Source organism: Ascaphus truei, chromosome 2, assembly GCF_040206685.1.
Source record: "Ascaphus truei isolate aAscTru1 chromosome 2, aAscTru1.hap1, whole genome shotgun sequence".
NCBI classification, from domain to species: Eukaryota; Metazoa; Chordata; class Amphibia; order Anura; family Ascaphidae; genus Ascaphus; species Ascaphus truei.
The window spans coordinates 171650846-171668417 of record NC_134484.1 but is presented as its reverse complement, the minus strand read 5'-3'; the positions used below and the strand labels follow the sequence as shown (position 1 = coordinate 171668417).

The following is a 17572-nucleotide window of genomic DNA, read 5'->3' as shown; positions in this document are numbered from 1 at the left end:
TTACTTTACCTAACGTGTTAATGAGGTGATTTGATTGCGACACAATCCTGTGTGTTTGATATATATATATATATATATATATATATATATATATATATATATATATATATATATATATATATGAAAAAATGGATGTAAAGATCGCGCCTTGTTATGCTGAGCAAAAACCAGAATACAAATATTGTATGTAAAGTACAATTAATGTAATTAATAGTATATACTCTCAATGATGACTAATGTTATACATATACAAAATGACAAAGTGTGCAAATGATAGCCTGTAACATACAATGACAATATTAAATGGTAGATTGTGAGTAAAACATTATATAAATGAAATAAATAATAAAAATAGTAACGTTAAAAATAAAAGAAAATGTCCATATAAAACAAAATGAAATAAAAAATCCATACTATGACCTGTAATAGGTCACAAATCTGTTAAAACGGATCCTGGCAGCCTTCTTCTTGGGCACAACAACCTCCCCTGACACAACCTAACAAAAAAAGAGAAGAAAAAGAGCCCGATCTTCGTGTGATAATGTATATAAAATTTAATAAAACATGGACAAGACGATTCAAAACTCACAAAAATCCAAAGGTGACAGGCATTGTATGAGTACAACTCATGCTCCAAGGCTGCTACGAACCACCGCTGGTAATGCTCCGGAATGACGTCACACCTCTTTCCTGTTGGCGGTGTTACACACTAAGGTGTCCTCCGGCAAATCTCCACCAAATACAAATGTTCCTTTTGGATGTGTCTACTTCAGCAATCAGGAACGGAACACAGCCTTGATTCTCTAGCAAGTCTTGTGATAGCACACAGTCCTTTCAATAATACCACGTGACCCTGGTTGTACTCATACAATGCCTGTTACCTTTGGATATTTGTGAGTTTTGAATTGTCGTGTCCATGTTTTATTACATTTTATATACATTATCACACGAAGATCGGGCGCTTTTTCTTCTCTTTTATATATATATATACTAGTTGAGAGACCCGGCGTTTCCCGGGAGTACAATTTCCCACTCCCCCTGTCTGTTTCTCCACTCCCCCCTCTCTGTTTGTGTTCCCCCCCCTGCGCAGCTCCGTTCCCCCCCCCCCACAGTGTTCTACACACACACACACAGGGTCCCCCACACACACTGTCGTCATCCCCCCACACACACACACTGTCGTCCTTCCCACCACACACACACACACACACACACACACTGTGTCGTCGTCCCCCACACACTGTCCCCCCCCACACACTGTCCCCCCCCCCCACACACACTGTCCCCCCCCACACACACACTGTCCCCCCCCACACACATTGTCCCCCCCACACACACTGTCCCCCCCACACACTGTCCCCCCCACACACACTATCCCCCCCACACACTGTCCCCCCCACACACACTGTCCCCCCCCACACACACTGTCCCCCCCTCACACACACTGTCCCCCCCCACACACATTGTCCCCCCCACACTGTCCCCCCCCACACACACTGTCCCCCCCCCCCCCACACACACTGCCCCCGCCAGCACACACACTGTCCCCCACCCCCACACACTGCCCCCCCCCCCACACACACACACACACTGCCCCCCCCACACATACACTGCCCCCCCCCACACACACACTGCCCCCCCCCACACACACACTGCCCCCCACACACACACTGTCCCCCACACACACACACTGTGTCCCCTCCTCCCCCCCCACACACACAAAGCCCCCTCCCCTATATTCTTCCGCGAGGAGCGGCGGGTGGGAGTGAAGTGACCGGAGGGAGGGGGGTTGGTGGGGGAGAGGTGAGGATGGGGCCGCTCCTCGGCGGGTGGGAGTGAAGTGACCGGAGGGAGGGGGGTTGGTGGGGGAGAGGTGAGGACAGCACCGCTCCTCGGCGGGTGGGAGTGAGTGACCGGAGGGAGGGGGGTTGGTGGGGGAGAGGTGATGACAGCACCACTCCTCGGCAGGTGGGAGTGAAGTTACCGGAGGGAGGGGGGTTGGAGGGGGAGAGGTGAGGACGACGCCGCTCCTCGGCGGGTGGGAGTGAAGTGACCGGAGGGAGGATGGTTGGTGGTGGGGGAGAGGTGAGGACGGCACCGAGGAGCGGCAGGTGGGAGTGAAGAGACCGGAGAGAGGGGTGTTGGTGGGGGAGAGGTGAGGACGGCGCCGCTCCTCGGCGGGTGGGAGTGAAGTGACCGGAGGGAGGATGGTTGGTGGTGGGGGAGTGGTGAGGATGGCGCTGAGGACTGCCCCCCCCCACACACACACTGCCCCCCCACACACACACTGTCCCCCACACACACACACTGTCCGCCCCCCCACACACTGTCCGTCCCCCCACACACACACACTGTGTCCCCTCCTCCCCCCCCACACACACAAAGCCCCCTCCCCTGTATTCTTCCGTGAGGAGCGGCGGGTGGGAGTGAAGTGACCGGAGGGAGGGGGGTTGGTGGGGAAGAGGTGAGGATGGCGCCGCTCCTCGGCGGGTGGGAGTGAAGTGACCGGAGGGAGGTGGGTTGGTGGGGGAGAGGTGAGGACAGCGCCGCTCCTCGGCGGGTGGTAGTGAAGTTACCAGAGGGAGGGGGGTTGGTGGGGGATTGGTGAGGACGGCGCCGCTCCTCGGCGGGTGGGAGTGAAGTGACCGGAGGGAGGGGGGGTTGGTGGGGGAGAGGTGAGGATGGCACCACTCCTCAGCAGGTGGGAGTGAAGTTACCGGAGGGAGGGGGGTTGGTGGGGGAGAGGTGAGGACGACGCCGCTCCTCGGCGGGTGGGAGTGAAGTGACCGGAGGGAGGAGGGTTGGAGGTGGGGGAGAGGTGAGGACGGCACCGAGGAGCGGCGGGTGGGAGTGAAGTGACCGGAGGGTGGGGGGTTGGTGGTGGGGGAGAGGTGAGGCCTGCGCCGAGGAGCAGCAGGTGGGAGTGGGGGTTGAGGAGTGTGAGCAGTGAGGGTTAGGTGCTGTGAAGCGTTCCCAAAGCTCAGTGAGGGCAGTGGTGTCGGTGTGTTGGCCGCACGCCAATGAGAGGTGTGCGGGGGCGGGCGGGCAGGCCAAGGGAGCCATCTCTTTGGCCTGAAGCAGTGGCATCGGTGTGTTGGCCACAGGCCAATGAGAGGTGTGCGGGGGCGGGCGGGCCAAGGGAGCCATCTCATTGGCCTGAGGCGGAGTGACGGGCCAAAGGTCCAATGTGATTGCCCCTAGACACGGAGACACAGGACGGACAGACAGCCATACATACAACGGTTTGAGAAATATATATATATATATATATATATATATATATATATATATATATATATATATATATATATATATATATATATATATATATATATATATATATATATATATATATATATATATATATATGTGTGTGTGTGTGTGTGTAACATGCATTGTGCATCTTGTTACATTAGGAAACCAGAAGAAGAACTGGCGGTCGGGGCCCTGTACTGCAGTAATATGGCAGACTTGCTGCAGCAGTCTGATTTTGTGATGCTTGTTGTGAACCTGACTCCGGAGACCCACAAACTGATTGGAAAACACGAGCTACAATTGATGAAGCCCACAGCCACTCTAATAAACATCAGCAGAGGTATTGTGTCTTAGTGCGGCAATGTATAAACCAATTTTGATTTGTTCTGCAGCACAAGTTTAATTTTTTTATTTATTATTAACTAAGAAAAAAAATGATGCTGGGGCAGAGATGGAGTGTGGATGTGAGTGGTGCACATATTATATGTGATACTAAATTACTAGCATGCGTTACTTTTGTGCATCAGAAATGTGCCAAATTGCTCTATCACTTTGTAAAAGACAAATGCAAGTATGTATGTATATCTTTATGTATGTGACACACACAATGTACTCAGCGTTTTACAAGAGGGAAAATACAGTACGGAACATTTTATACAAGATGTGCAAACAAAACAAGACATTCGGATAGGAAACCCCTGCCCCGGAGATCTAAGTGGTATGTTGGGAGACAGTCAGCAGGTTACGGAATAAGTTCAGTAGATGGCAGTGCTTGGCCACAATGGTTGGTAGGAGCGACTGTGTGTGTGGGACAGTAGCGATTAATCTGGGCTATTGGAATTCTTCATTTAGCAGGTGTGTGTTAAGGTTTTAAGGTTTGTCTTAAAGGTGGGGAGAGAGGGTGCTTAGCGTATACTGAGTGTGAGGGAGTTCCACAGGTAAGGGGCAGTGAGGGAAAATGGTTTAAGGTGAGACAGCTGTATTGTGAAAGAGGTGGAGAGGAGACAGTTATGCGTGAAGGGCACGGGCATAACGAGAGATTAATGCTGATATATAAGAAAGAGCATATGAGTGGAGAGCCTAAAGGCCGGGGCATAACGAGAGTAGGTGCAAACACTTATTAATACACATACTGTATGTTCGAACGTGACGAGCCAAATGTAAAAATATGAATAATGACGTGAGAAACTGCTCTTAAAAAAAAAAACACCAATTGAATCTAAAAGTATAAACAAAAGGAGTGCATAATTTACAATAAATTAGTGTATATATATAGAATTATGCTATGGTGATCCGTTGCACTACTTTTGGCTTTATAAATGACATACCAGCATATGCCGCTAATAATTTTATGTGAAAAATAGTTTGTTTTATTTTTTAAGCAACGCACTCTTTCAATTAAGGAAAAAAACAAAACCGTTCTTTATATATATTCCCCCACGAGTCTGTTTTAATACATAGTAAAGTCCTTCTTTAGCACACTAATTACAGTATTACTGGGGAAGTAAAAGGTAAGAAGCTTGGAAATAAAGTTTGTTACATATGATACAGATATGAACTACGTACGCAACCTCACACCAGTTTTTCCGCACTAAACGAAGAGAAACAAAATCATGTGGAGAAATAGAATTTGACACATTCTAATATGTGCGTTACCTAATGCCTCATTTTCTCTTTCTGCTCCTCCCCAAATCCCAGGCGAATACACAAGGCAAAATAACCTCGCTATAGAGACACCGGTAATAAGGGATTCTCTTAGCCTCAGTGTCATTTACATTAAGTTGGAAATAATTCCAATTTATTGTAATCAGGTAACCGCAATTAGCCTTCTTGATTATAAAAATCATATTTTTGTTGATAGCATCTTTGCACAAGTGTTTTTGCGTTTTTGTGTGGTTTTTTTTATTTTTATTTTTTAGCTTTTTGTGGAGCAAATAAAATGGTTTCCTATCATTGGAAGTACAGTAATAGTCTTGCTATCCAATGAATAAGTGCTCGAAATATGATATTAGGTGATAAATTAAAACAAAGTGTTGGAAATATTTATGCTTATTTGATTTTCTATAAAACACATTTTTTGTTCAAATGCTTTCTTTTTAGAGCAATTACAGTATACGTCCTGATTATTTCAATGTCCTTATTTTACAGGCAGAAGAACTCATTTTGTACCTAAACATGGACTGGTTATTTAATAAAAGTGGAAACAGGCTCAAATGTATTATTATTATTACAGTATTATGATCATGATAATTATTATCATTGTCACAGGCCCGGTAGTTGATCAGGATGCTTTGGTGGAAGCTCTTACAAATAGGAGGATCAAGGCTGCGGCTTTAGATGTCACCTATCCTGAACCACTTCCAAGGTACGTTCTCTTTGACTTTAGGAAATTGAATCTTATAAAATGCCTGTTTCTGCTGGGTGTCTCCAGCTTATCGTTCTGCCAGCCTGACTCATGTCATCCTGAAATGGTGATCTTAGCCTTGTTTTTAACGTATATATTTTTATTTTTTTTAGAAAACATAGTAACATATAAAGGGGGGAAGGGAGTGGGGGGGAGGGGGGTACAGAAAATAAAAGGGTTATGGGGTGGGGGGTTAGGGCAGTGGGGTAGCATCCATCACTGGCTTCATGCAGGAAGCAAACATTCTATGATACTTGTCACATCCTATGCTATGTCTGGATCTACCTAACCTTTAGTAGTTATTACTGGTTTCCTTACTATTTTATGGTTCCTATTGGGTTCTTCCATATGTAGGTCTCCCAGGGGTCCCATATTGTCAGGAAGGAGTTGTGTCTGTCGTGTATTAGGCTTGTAAGTCTCTCCATCGTCATTATGTAGTTTATTTTGTGCAATACCTCATTGATCGAGGGTGGGTCGTTCTTTTTCCAATGTCTTGCTATTAGATTTTTGGCTGCGGAGAGGATCTGCGTTATCAAAAAGTCTATTTTTCTCTCTAGTCCGTCTGTAGGTTTTAGTAAGAGCACTGTTTCTATGCCCCATGTTAGCTCTACCCCTGTTGTTTCTTCTATTAGGCGTCTAACTCTTCCCCAGAATAGGATGATTTTGGGGCAGGTCCACCATATATGTTTAAATGTGCCTATTTGGCCGCAGTTACGCCAGCACATTGGGGAGGTTAGCGGGAAAAAGGAATGGAGGCGGGCTGGTGTGTAATACCATCTGTGTAGGACTTTCAGGTTGGTTTCTCTGATTAGGGAACATCGGGAAGCTTTAGCTGTCCTTTCGTGGATTTCTGCCCAGTCCTCTTCCTCCAGGGAGTTTCCTATGTCGCGTTCCCAGTCTAGAATGTTTTTGCTTGTTTGGTCGTCATATTGTTTTAGCAGTACCTGATAGAGTTGGGCAATCGTTCCTTTATTGTAGTGACCTCTTTGGTATAGGCTCTCAAAGTTGGTGAGTGGCCTATTCCAAGTGTCGCTTGGTTGGATTGAGGAAACATAGTGGGCCAGTTGTATGTATTGGAATATTTGTGTGGTTGGGATGTTATATTCCTCTCTTATTCCCATGAATGATTTAACTTTCCCTCCCTGTTGCATGTCTCCTAACCTAGAGAGCCCTTTCTCATCCCATTGCTTAAAGATATTTGAGTTGTGAGCTGGTGTAAATTCGGGATTGGCTCCAATGGGTGTTAGGGGTGAGGGGATGGAGGAGATTTGCCTGTGTTTGCAGTTTTTATCCCAGATGTCTAGAGAGTGCAGTAAGACTGGGTGGGCTCTATAGGCTGTTTGTCTGTTCCCCTTTTTTACCCATAGAAGAGACGCTAACTCCTTTGTCCCTGCTTCCACTCTCTCTATATCCACCCACGGCTTTTTCCCTGGGGCTGCGGACCAATAGATTAGCGGGCTTAGTCTAGCCGCTTCATAGTACTTTGTTAAGTCTGGTTGGCCCAGGCCTCCTCTTGCCTGGGAGAGAGCCATCAGTTTTTTCTTTATCCTAGGTTTTCTGCCGTTCCATATAAATTTGGTTATCTCTTTTTCCAAATCTCTTATTACATAGGCTGGAACCGTAACGGGGAGCACTTGGAATAGATAAAGTATTCTAGGTAGTAGGTTCATTTTCACTGATATTATTTTACCCGTCCACGATATCTGGTATCTTGACCAAGATTCCAGGTCTTTTTTCAAGTTTTTAATAAGATTCGGGTAGTTTGCTCTGTACATATCATCGTATGTTCTCGTAATGTATATTCCTAGATATCTCATCTTGTCTGGCATCCATTTTATTGGGAATTTTTTCTTTAGTGCGCTTTCTAGTTCGGGAGGTATGTGCAGGCCTATAGCCTCTGATTTTGTGTTGTTCACTTTGAAGTTTGAGAGTGTGCCAAATTCGTCTAGTGTGTCAAATAGGTTTTTTAATGAAGTATCTAGGTTAGTCAGGGAGAGAAAAGTGTCGTCCGCAAATAGCGACACTTTATATATGTTGTTTCCTATTGGGACACCCTCTATCCCTTGGTTCTCTCGTATTCTTGAGGCTAATACCTCTATGCACAGAGCGAATAGCATTGGGGAGAGTGGACACCCTTGCCTGGTACCGTTTGAAACTGCGAATGGTTCTGATGTGTAGCCTGAGGTGCGAACTGTGGCTATTGGGTTGGAATATAGCGCCTTTATGCCTTTAATAAAGTTTCCATGTAGGCCCATCTCTCTGAATACCCGGAACATAAAGGGCCAGGCCACCCGGTCAAAAGCTTTCTCAGCGTCTAACCCTAGAATCAGGGTAGGGCGTTGGTTTTTGTTACTGTTGTGGATAATGTTGATTACTCTCCTGATGTTATCAGAGGCCTGCCGTTCTGGGGTGAACCCCACTTGGTCGGGGTGTACCAAGGAATTTAATACTCTGTTCAACCTGGTTGCTAAAATTTTGGCGAATAGTTTTATGTCTGTATTTATCAGAGAGATGGGCCTATAACTGGAGCATAGCGTCGGGTCCTTTCCTTCCTTTGGTATTACAATGATAGAGGCCTTTAGGGACTCTTTTGGTGGTGCTTCTTCGTCTAGGATCTTATTGAACCAGCGGATCAGATATGGCTTCAACGTGTGTTCGAATTTCTTGTAATAGAAATTAGTAAACCCGTCTGGGCCTGGGGCTTTGGAGTTCTTGAGGGATTTAATGGCTGCTGTGACCTCCTCTGCTGTTATCGGGGTTCCTAGTTGGGCTGATTCTGACTCGTCTAGTTTGGATAGTTTTGTGTTTTTTATATATTCGTCTAACTTTGCTTCGAGCCTCTTATTAGCTTTGTCAGGGTTTGTCAAGTTGTATAAGTTACTATAGTACTGGACAAACTCTTTATTGATTTCAACCGGATTGAGTGTTAGGCTATCTTGTTTGGTTTTTATGCTATATATATTGAGGTTTGCTGTTTTATTGCGGAGTTTTGCCGCCAATTGCCTGTCTGCCTTATTGCTTTTTTCATAAAAGATCTGGTTTGTCCACCTAATTGCTTTTTCAGTATCTTCAATTAGTATATTTTTAAGTTCCAATCTATCCTTATCTATCGCTGCTCTAACTTTGTCCGTTGGGCTTTGTTGGTAAGTCTCCTCGTTTTCTCTAATACTATTGTTTAGTTTATTTATCTTTTTGTTTTTCTCCTTTTTCCTATGGGAGGCAATACTAATTATCTTGCCTCTGAGCGTAGCTTTATGCGCCGCCCATAGTGTACAGTCGCTGATTTGCCCGTTGTCATTTATTGCGAAGTAGTCCTGTATAGCTTTTTCTATAGCTTTTTTAGTGTCCGGTAATCTGAGCAGTAGGTCGTTCATTCGCCATTGTGTGCCCATCGGTCTTTGGTGTAGGTCTCTTATGATTAGTGTAACTGGGGCGTGGTCTGACCATGTTATATTATCTATTTCTGCCTTTATTATCCTCTCCGCCAGTTCACTAGATACAAATATATAATCAATACGAGTGTATTGTTTATGTGGGGGTGAGTAGAAGGTAAACCCTTTGGTTATGGGGTTCATTAGCCTCCATGCGTCGACCAGCCCACCCAGTCTTATGCTTTGTTTTAGAGCGGTTGAGCTGTTCCGTCTCCAGTATTGCTCTTTGCCCTTGAGCTTCGCCTGATCTTTATTGCAGTCTATAACGGTGTTAAGATCCCCTCCAATTATTAAGTAACCCTTCTTATATTGGCTTATCGTCTCGAAAGCCTCATTAATATAGCTTTCTTGATCTGTGTTGGGGGCATATAGGCTTACAAGTGTTAGTTCTGTCGTGCCTAATTTACCGGATACAATTAACAGTCGCCCGGTCTTGTCCCTCTTTATTTTTTCTACTACAAAGGGGATACTACTAATCAGGATGGCTACTCCCGCTTTTTTGTCTGTTGCTGGTGAGTGATAAATTTGGTTAAAATTTTTGTCTTTTAACCTAATCGTGTCTGCTCTGTTCAGGTGTGTTTCTTGAATCATGTGTATGTCGCTTTGTCTGTTTTTGAGGTCTCTGAACAATAGTCTCCTTTTCATGGGAGAGTTCAGTCCTCTGACATTCTGCGTTGTTATTTTTAGTACTTTAGCCATATGTTGATTTAAAATTTCGTGCTCGGGTGTTTGCCGGGGGGAGCTTGTTGTTAGGGGGTGCCCTGTGGGGATTTTTCGGGTTGCGGGACCGTATCTCAGCTATAGTTTTGGTTGTGCCAAGTTGTGTGCATTTAGATGTACTCCAGTGTGGATGAACTGGGGAGAACATTGGGGGAGAACAAAAATAACCTTGGGGAGTTTTAACGTGGAATGGAGTGGTGCCCTCTGGTGCTTTGGGCCTTTGACTCTGCGTTTGGGGTATCGGGGACATGCAGGGTCAAGAAAAGAGGGGGAAGGTGTGTGTGGGGTGCAATGTGGTACTTGCAGTCTGGAGAGTATGGTTTGTAGTCTGTCAACTGTAAACTAGTCAGCTCCGCTTGGATTTCCGGCAACTAGTCGTGTTGTTGAACAACCTTCTTTTCTGCTATGACTGACTGGAACTAAAACACAGGTGTGGTGGGGGGAAATACAACAATCAAACTTCTGGGTCAAACATGTTAAGCAGTTTTAAACACAGTAAATATAACAAAAAAAAAAAAAAAAGAGAGCAGAAATTCCACTCTCTCTTCTTTCCTTCAACTATCTGAGCTAGATCAAATCTATAGAGGCTTAATAATGGCTTAAACCTTATGCTCTCAGTTATCTAATTGTACTGTGTTTTTTCCTTTCTCTCTTTCTTCCCTCCCTTCTATGAAACCTTTTTCCCTCCCTCCCCCCGCTCCCGATAGTTCGTGTCTTTGTATTTGGAACAGCATACAGTATCGGGGCTGGGGGTTACAGTTGAGGTAGGAATGTCTCTCCTGTACTCTCGTAGTTTTGCCGTGTTCTGGTTGTTAAGCCTCAGCTTGGGGCTTGATGGGTTATCCTGGGTTATTTGTCACCCTGGACCACCTTTCACGTCTTGGTCGTGGAAAAGTTTTCCCTGTATCTCTTCCTAGTTCTTCTGGGATCTCCAGTCCTAGCGCTGCGATGAATTCTGGGCCTTCCTCTGGGGTTCGTAGAGTGGCCTGTTTGCCTTTGTTGGTGGCTTGGAGACGGAAGGGGAAGCCCCATCTATACCTGACGTCTCTGCTTCTCAGGTAGCCTGTAATGTTCTTGAGTGCTCGCCTTTTAGCCATGGTTGTTGGTGAGAGGTCCGGGAAAATTTGCAGTTCCGTGTCCTCAAAGGGGATTTTATCTAGGTTTCTGACTTTGGTATAGATTTCCTCTTTGGTGGAGAAGTAATGGAACCTTGTGATTTACGTCTCTGGGCCCTCTGTTTTCAAATTCTCTCGGCCTGTAGATTCTATGGGCTCGGTCGAGTTCCAGCTTTGCTTCGGCGATTTCTGGGAGTATGCTCCGAAAAAGTCTGTTTAGGTATGGCTTGATTTCCTCGTTAAGGACTGTCTCCGGGATGTTGCGGATTCTAAGATTGTTCCTTCGCGATCTGTTCTCTGCCTCTTCTTGGGCGTCTTGAAGGCGGGAGATCTGTTTTTTCATTTGGGTTATGTCCTCATCTGTTGCCGCTTGTCCTTCGGTAACTGTCTCCATGGCCTCCTCCAGTCCTGTCGTCCGCTCCTCTACCTCTACAATCTTGGTGTGTAGGCTTTTCATTGCGGTTTGTAACTCCTCGTGAAACGCCTGCTTAATTTCTTTAACCCAGGTTTTTAATTCCTTCCTGATATCTGGGTGCCTATCTGCTTCTGACCCTGAGTCCGAGTCTGAGCGATCTTGGGCTTGTGCGGCTTTCTCTTTGCCAGTTGGTGTGGGCACCACATTCCTTCTGGAGAAGAACGTGGAAGATTCTGGCTTCCCTGTCTTTTTAGGAGGGGCCATGCCGTCTGTGTTCGGCTATGGGGTGTAGAGAACAATCAGGTCTGGGTCTTCCTTTTCTATATTGGTTGCTGGTTTATCTTGGTTGTGGGGAGCTGAGGATGGTTCTTGTATGTTTTTCTGGGCTCACAGCTATCTCACATATGCACCCCCACACTTGGGCATTCTGTTAGTCCATGGGACTAGTTGCTTGGTTCTCTGTTTCGCCTCCTTGGGTGGAGGGGGGGAAGGGAAAGGGGGGGCGCGGGTGCGCATTCACTCCGCTCTTTGTTTGTTATTCGTCTTTTCCGCTGTGCGAAACTTGGGGGACTGACCTTCTCCTAGGTAGGTAGGTACTGGGGCTGAGTCGGATTGGGGAGAGAGTGTGTTTGAATAGTTTTTACCAGGCTGTTTTCCACTTTTCAGCCACTGAATTTGTTTGTGTGTGCTTGTACCTTTAATTCAGGTCAGCGGCGGCCATTTTGGATCCGGCTGGGACACTGCTGCGTTTCAGGCTGGAACGCATGGTACCTCTCCCTCTCCACCTCCTCGGAGCTCCCCCTTCTCCTCTCCGCTCCCACCACTGCTCTAGGTCCTCTCCTGTGTCCTGCAAGCCCCTCGCCGATCTCCCCTTCGAGGGACCGCACACCTCGGTCGGGCGCAGGCAGGCTAGATAGCTCGCACACCGGGCGGCGCCATTTTGCAAGCCTCGGCGAGAAAGCAGGGATGCGCCGCGCTTTCGGGAGAGGGGCTACTATTCCTTGCGGTAGGTGCCTGGATTGACCAGCCTCCGTGTCCGCGGGTGCGTCAGGGCTGCTCCCTAACTTTTGGCCGTTTGCTGTGGCTAGGATCGTCCCTTTAGATGAGCCGCGCGGTCCCGTCGGCCATCTTGGTTTCGCCAGGGAGAGGGGAGCTGTGTGTGATCCGCTCGGGTAAGGCTTTTTCTCCCTTTTGGGGTAGTGTGTGGGACCAGGGACCAGGTTATCTGCACTGGGGGCTTTTGGGCAGTCTCCTGGGGGGGTTTTCCCTCGGTTTTAGTGGGGTTCCTGAGGGTTTCTGCAGGTATGTTTGCGGAGCTGTACAGATCTATGACCAGCTCGTTCAGCTCCTGGCCACGCCCCCTGCATCCTTAGCCTTGTTTTTTAACTCTAAACCGAGTGCATTCTGGTTTTCAGGATAACATGCAATTAGTATAATATTAATGCTCTGTTAAACCAGGACTCATATCGTGCTGTTACCTAAAAAGACTGGAAGTTCTGTTCCCTGAGTAAACATCACATTTATATGGAAAAACAAACTCCAAAGTACTCATTTGCATAGGCTTCACATCCTGTTACTGTTGAATAACATTGCATTATCTTACAATAAAGTGACATTATAAATATATTGGCGTTGATCTGATCCAGACTTCAAAATAGATATTTTACTGGAGTAGAGAGAGAGTCGGAGAGAGTGGGAGAGAGCAGAGAAGATAGGATTATTTCCTGGCGTTATTCCCGTTATTGAAATCATGTGTAACTGTGGTGGTACTCCCTTCCAGACACCTGAAAAGGCCTTATTTTATGGTCTGGATGTGAGTAACGCATGACTTAACGTTATGTTAGTGAACTCACCATGTTAACATTAACCGACTGTAGTGCTATGGCTGTGCTATGATAACGCCTTATTTGCATGTCATTATCACTAACACTCGTTCTAGTTAACGCAATACTCTTTAAGGGAGAAAACATGGCTTAACGTTGGGTCACTGTCCTTTGAATATACACTGTTGGTCTTAATGTGACTTGACCTCTTGACTGCCCCTTGACATAGCTACCACATCATGAGGTCTGGCATTCCTGGGTTCACACAACGTCATGGGCTGTGGAGCACTGAACATGATTTCACCGGACTGGGAGCATAAGAGGAGACTCCACCTCTTCCGTTCCCTTCATCAGTGATGTCACAATCATATGATCACTCCTGTGCTCCTGGAGGGCCTGTCACTCTGTGCCCCCCCGGCACACAAAGTGTGTTTTGTGGATCTGGGCCTAAGGATGTTGAACTGGCAAAAACGCAGGATCACGTAACATCATATACGTCTACTGCTACAGAGGGAAGAGATATCTTAATTTGTGGGGGGTTTAAAACACTAAATTGTTAGTTTGGATCTGAATTAATTATTTTCTCATGTTTTATTGAGAAGAATGGACTACAGTAGCCTCACTTGAGACGAGCCAAAATAACTGACAGCAGAACAACCAGTCGGACTGAATCTTGTGCCTTTTATAGCATGCAAGTTTTGTCAAGTATTCACTTTAGCATCATTAATGAGAACAAACATTTGCATGGCTTTGTGAATTTTTCCAAAAGTGGGAAATGTTACTATTTTCCCATTATGTCCAAGCTAATGAGTTCTAATGATTAATGACTTACACTTGCAATGCTGTTGCACTTACACACCAACTTTATTTTTTTCTTTAGAAATCATCCATTGCTGACCATGAAGAATGTTATTTTGACGCCCCACATTGGAAATGCAACTGATAAAACCAGGCAGAAAATTGCAGAAAAACTAGTATCAAACGCATGTGCCATCATAAAGGGGTTTCCTATAACGGACATAGTGACAGCACCATGATGATGTTATGTTTACACGTCACCTTTTTGTTTCCCACTCGTGCACTTTTCAATACATTCTCACTAACACAGTAATCAGGAAACAGATACAGCTGCAATAATAAATATCCGATAAACCATATAATGTTCCTAATTCACCAAGCTGAGCAACTAGCAGTTACATGCTTGTAAAATGTGGGATTTAAGAGCACTAGTATCTTTCTTTTTTTTATGTCTTTTTTTTTTTTTACAATGAACCTACAATTAGATATGCATCTTGATTTTAAGACAACCTATGAACTTTTTGGAAGGACAAAGGAAATGCCAAAAACTGTACGTTTTCCAGACATGAACTGAACCCATATGCTTGTGGATTCAAAGAAAACACCTTACATGTAGAAGCATTGTGGGATAATGCAGATTTAGTATGACGTGTAAACCAATTGCTCACATTAATAATACTGTACACATAATTATGCATACAGTATATAATAGTTGGTCAATTTATACTTTTGCAATATTTTCTAAACAAGTGTGCTGTATATGACGAAATGTCATTAATTGAACCAACGGAACAAATAAATACACTAATGATTCTAATGAACATCAAGTTTTTCTGCAACTTTATATTTTGTTTGTTGGGTTTTCAGCTGTTGATTCTGCATATACAGCTCACCCCTCTTATAACGCTGTGCTTGGGGTCCAAACAATCACATCGCGTTATAAGCGGATCGCGTTAGAAATAATGTACAGTTGTATGCATTGTACAATAAAGTATTTAAGATACCAATAACCGTGTTGTAAAGTATTCATAAATAAGAAAATTGGGAGCCACGCTTGCATCGCGTTATAAGCGGATTTGCGTTGTAACGGATCGCGTTATAACGGGTTTGAGCTGTATTTATATTCTGGCTGTAGGTTTTAGTTTCCTCACCCCCCCCCCCCCCAACCTTTTTTTGAGGGAGAGAAGGCCAACACATAAAACCATATGCTGATTACTAAATTATTAGGAATAGGGCTGAAATACTAATTGGCAGCAGATGCATATTTTTTCTGCAGTTGAACTATTTATTATAGTTTCTATATAAATGTATATTTCTATTAAGCGTCACACATTTAATTCCAGCACATTTAACTCTAAAAAACATCACTGCATTCATGCATATACAGTATGTCTATTGTTCCTAATTACATTTGCAAAAATGTTTTTCATGTAGACCTAATATACATTGCACACATGCCACACTTTTCTTAATTCACATTCTCACTAGGATCCTCTCCAATAAGTTTTTTAAACCACTCATTCTACTGGATCGGCTATTACAAAGAGGATTAATGATCTTCCAGCTTTTAAATCACAATATCACAACTTCTTGCTCATTCTGCTCTACTTATCAGCAGCTTTTAAAACTCGACCGCTCTCCTGGGATTCTACCTTACAGAAACATGTAGTGTACTCGTACATTATTCTTGTTAAAAGTTACATTGATCATGGACTATCTTTAGAGCATTCTTCTTAGATAAATAATTTGATTTGACAGAATGCTATGGAGCTACAAATGGCATTTTGATTACATTTTTGGGGAAAGCATATAACTCAGCAAAGATGACTGTGACGGTAGGGGTACCAGCCTCACATAATAAAGGTGAAGCCCAGCTGATTGCCCCAAAACCGTGGTTAATGGCCGCCTCTGTGAGGCTCATTTGGCCGAAATGTACTGTAATGTTTGGTGTAAACCCCTTCCAGAAAAGAGCTAATCACTGTGTGATACCTGGAAGGGGGGAAACTGTATGAATTGTGGAAGGGGAATTGTATATATATAGAAAGCACTTTATTCCCTGTGTTAATGTATTTCTCGCATACAGTTAGCAAGCCAGTAACGTATTTATGTTGTTAAAATTTCTCTGCATGCAGACCCAGTAATTCACTTGGGAACAATGCAGGGGTAAGCTGCCGCCAGTGCTCAAGGGCTAGAGCGTAGATAATATGTCCATTAGTAATCAGAGACACACAGGTAAGGCACTTGATGAAATAACATAATAAAAGATCCAGCGGACAAATAAAGCAGGTTGGAGGGGAGGGGTAATAACGGGTGCCCATAAGAATCGCCGACCATCCTGAATGGGAACAGTCTGGCTGATGCTATGACACCCTCGACCCACTCTGCCAATAAAGTACCTGCTGTCACGCTGTGTCCGGTGTGTCCCACTGTAGAGGAGATGATGCACCGGAATAGGTGCCTGCGACTGTGTGTGAAATCCACGTGCAACCAGCTGAAGGATCCGGAACAGCAAACAAGAAGAGCGGTGCACTGAGGTAACCAGGTAAAACCAACACGCAGCTCTAACGAAAAAACGGCTATTTGACAAAGTCCCTTGCGGGATGAAACGCGTCAGAGGTCATCTAGTTGCATGATGTTTGTCCATCTACTTCAATAAATAGCCGTTTTTTCGTTAGAGCTGCATGTTGGTTTTTCCTGGTTACCTCAGTGCACCGCTCTTCTTGTTTACTATTCCAGTAATTCACTTATCTGGGCTGCATGCAGAGAAATGCTGGGTCATGAGAGGGGCTGGGTGCAACTAAGCATCGGGACAATGGCAAGTGGGGAAGGGCTAGTAATTTGGGAGAAGGAGTGGCTCAGTGAGTAAAGACACTGACTGGCACTGAGTTTGAAGCAGGGGAAACTGGTTCAATTCCTGGTGTCTGCTCGTTGTGACCTTGGGCAACTAACTTTATCTCCCTGTGCCTCAGGCACCAAAAACATAGATTGTAAGCTCCACGGGGCAGGTACTGTGTCTGCAAAATGTCTCTGTAAAGCGCTACGTAAATCTATCAGCACTATACAAGAACAAACAATTATTATTATCAGGTTTGGGAACTGGCTCTCGGTGGTGCAGAGCCTTTGTTCCCCCTAGACACCGAGGCACCTACCCAGCGAGAGGTATATGGCTGACACGGCGGCCTCTGCTCCATGTGACGTATAGCAACCGAGGGCTATGTAAGGAGTGCTCTGTGTGAAACAGCACTGTACTTGACTGAGAAGCGCCGGGGAAGAAGATGTTCAGGGCAAGCCTACTGAAGCAGGCCCTTGCACCTAGTTGAGGCTAGTTTGTTGCCCCCAGGTGGTGAATGTTTCACTGATTGTGATGTTTGTGTTTGCTGGCTTGCCAGAATAAACTTTCATTTATTCAACTTCTGTGTCCTGTCTAGTGATAGTGATCCTGGTGGTTTCGGTGTTAAAAGTTCTGGTCCCCCGTGGCAGATTTTTTCTGGTGGCAGTAGTGGGATCACTAGGCTCAGTTCTGAAATTTTTGCTGGACTTTCAGTTCTGAGCCAGTCTTGATTTCAAGACTGCAGGACCAATAGTTGTAGACATACAGTGCACAGTCCGGT

At 45.0% G+C, this 17572-nt stretch overlaps 1 protein-coding gene across 2 annotated transcripts in view; it reads left to right on the top strand.

Moving 5' to 3' along the window:
• The window catches only part of LOC142486967 (putative 2-ketogluconate reductase), a 71273-nt gene extending 56308 nt beyond the window's left edge, over positions 1 to 14965 (top strand). Inside the window, exons 4-6 of one of the 2 annotated variants that reach the window (XM_075585548.1) lie at positions 3417 to 3595; positions 5524 to 5620; positions 14044 to 14955. In XM_075585548.1, the coding sequence (XP_075441663.1) occupies positions 3417 to 3595; positions 5524 to 5620; positions 14044 to 14200 (433 nt within the window). In that variant the 3' untranslated portion in view covers positions 14201 to 14955. Of the gene's footprint in view, positions 1 to 3416; positions 3596 to 5523; positions 5621 to 14043 lie in introns of both variants that reach the window. The other variant, XM_075585549.1, reaches the window with a different exon arrangement.
• The last annotated feature ends 2607 nt before the right edge of the window (positions 14966 to 17572 follow it).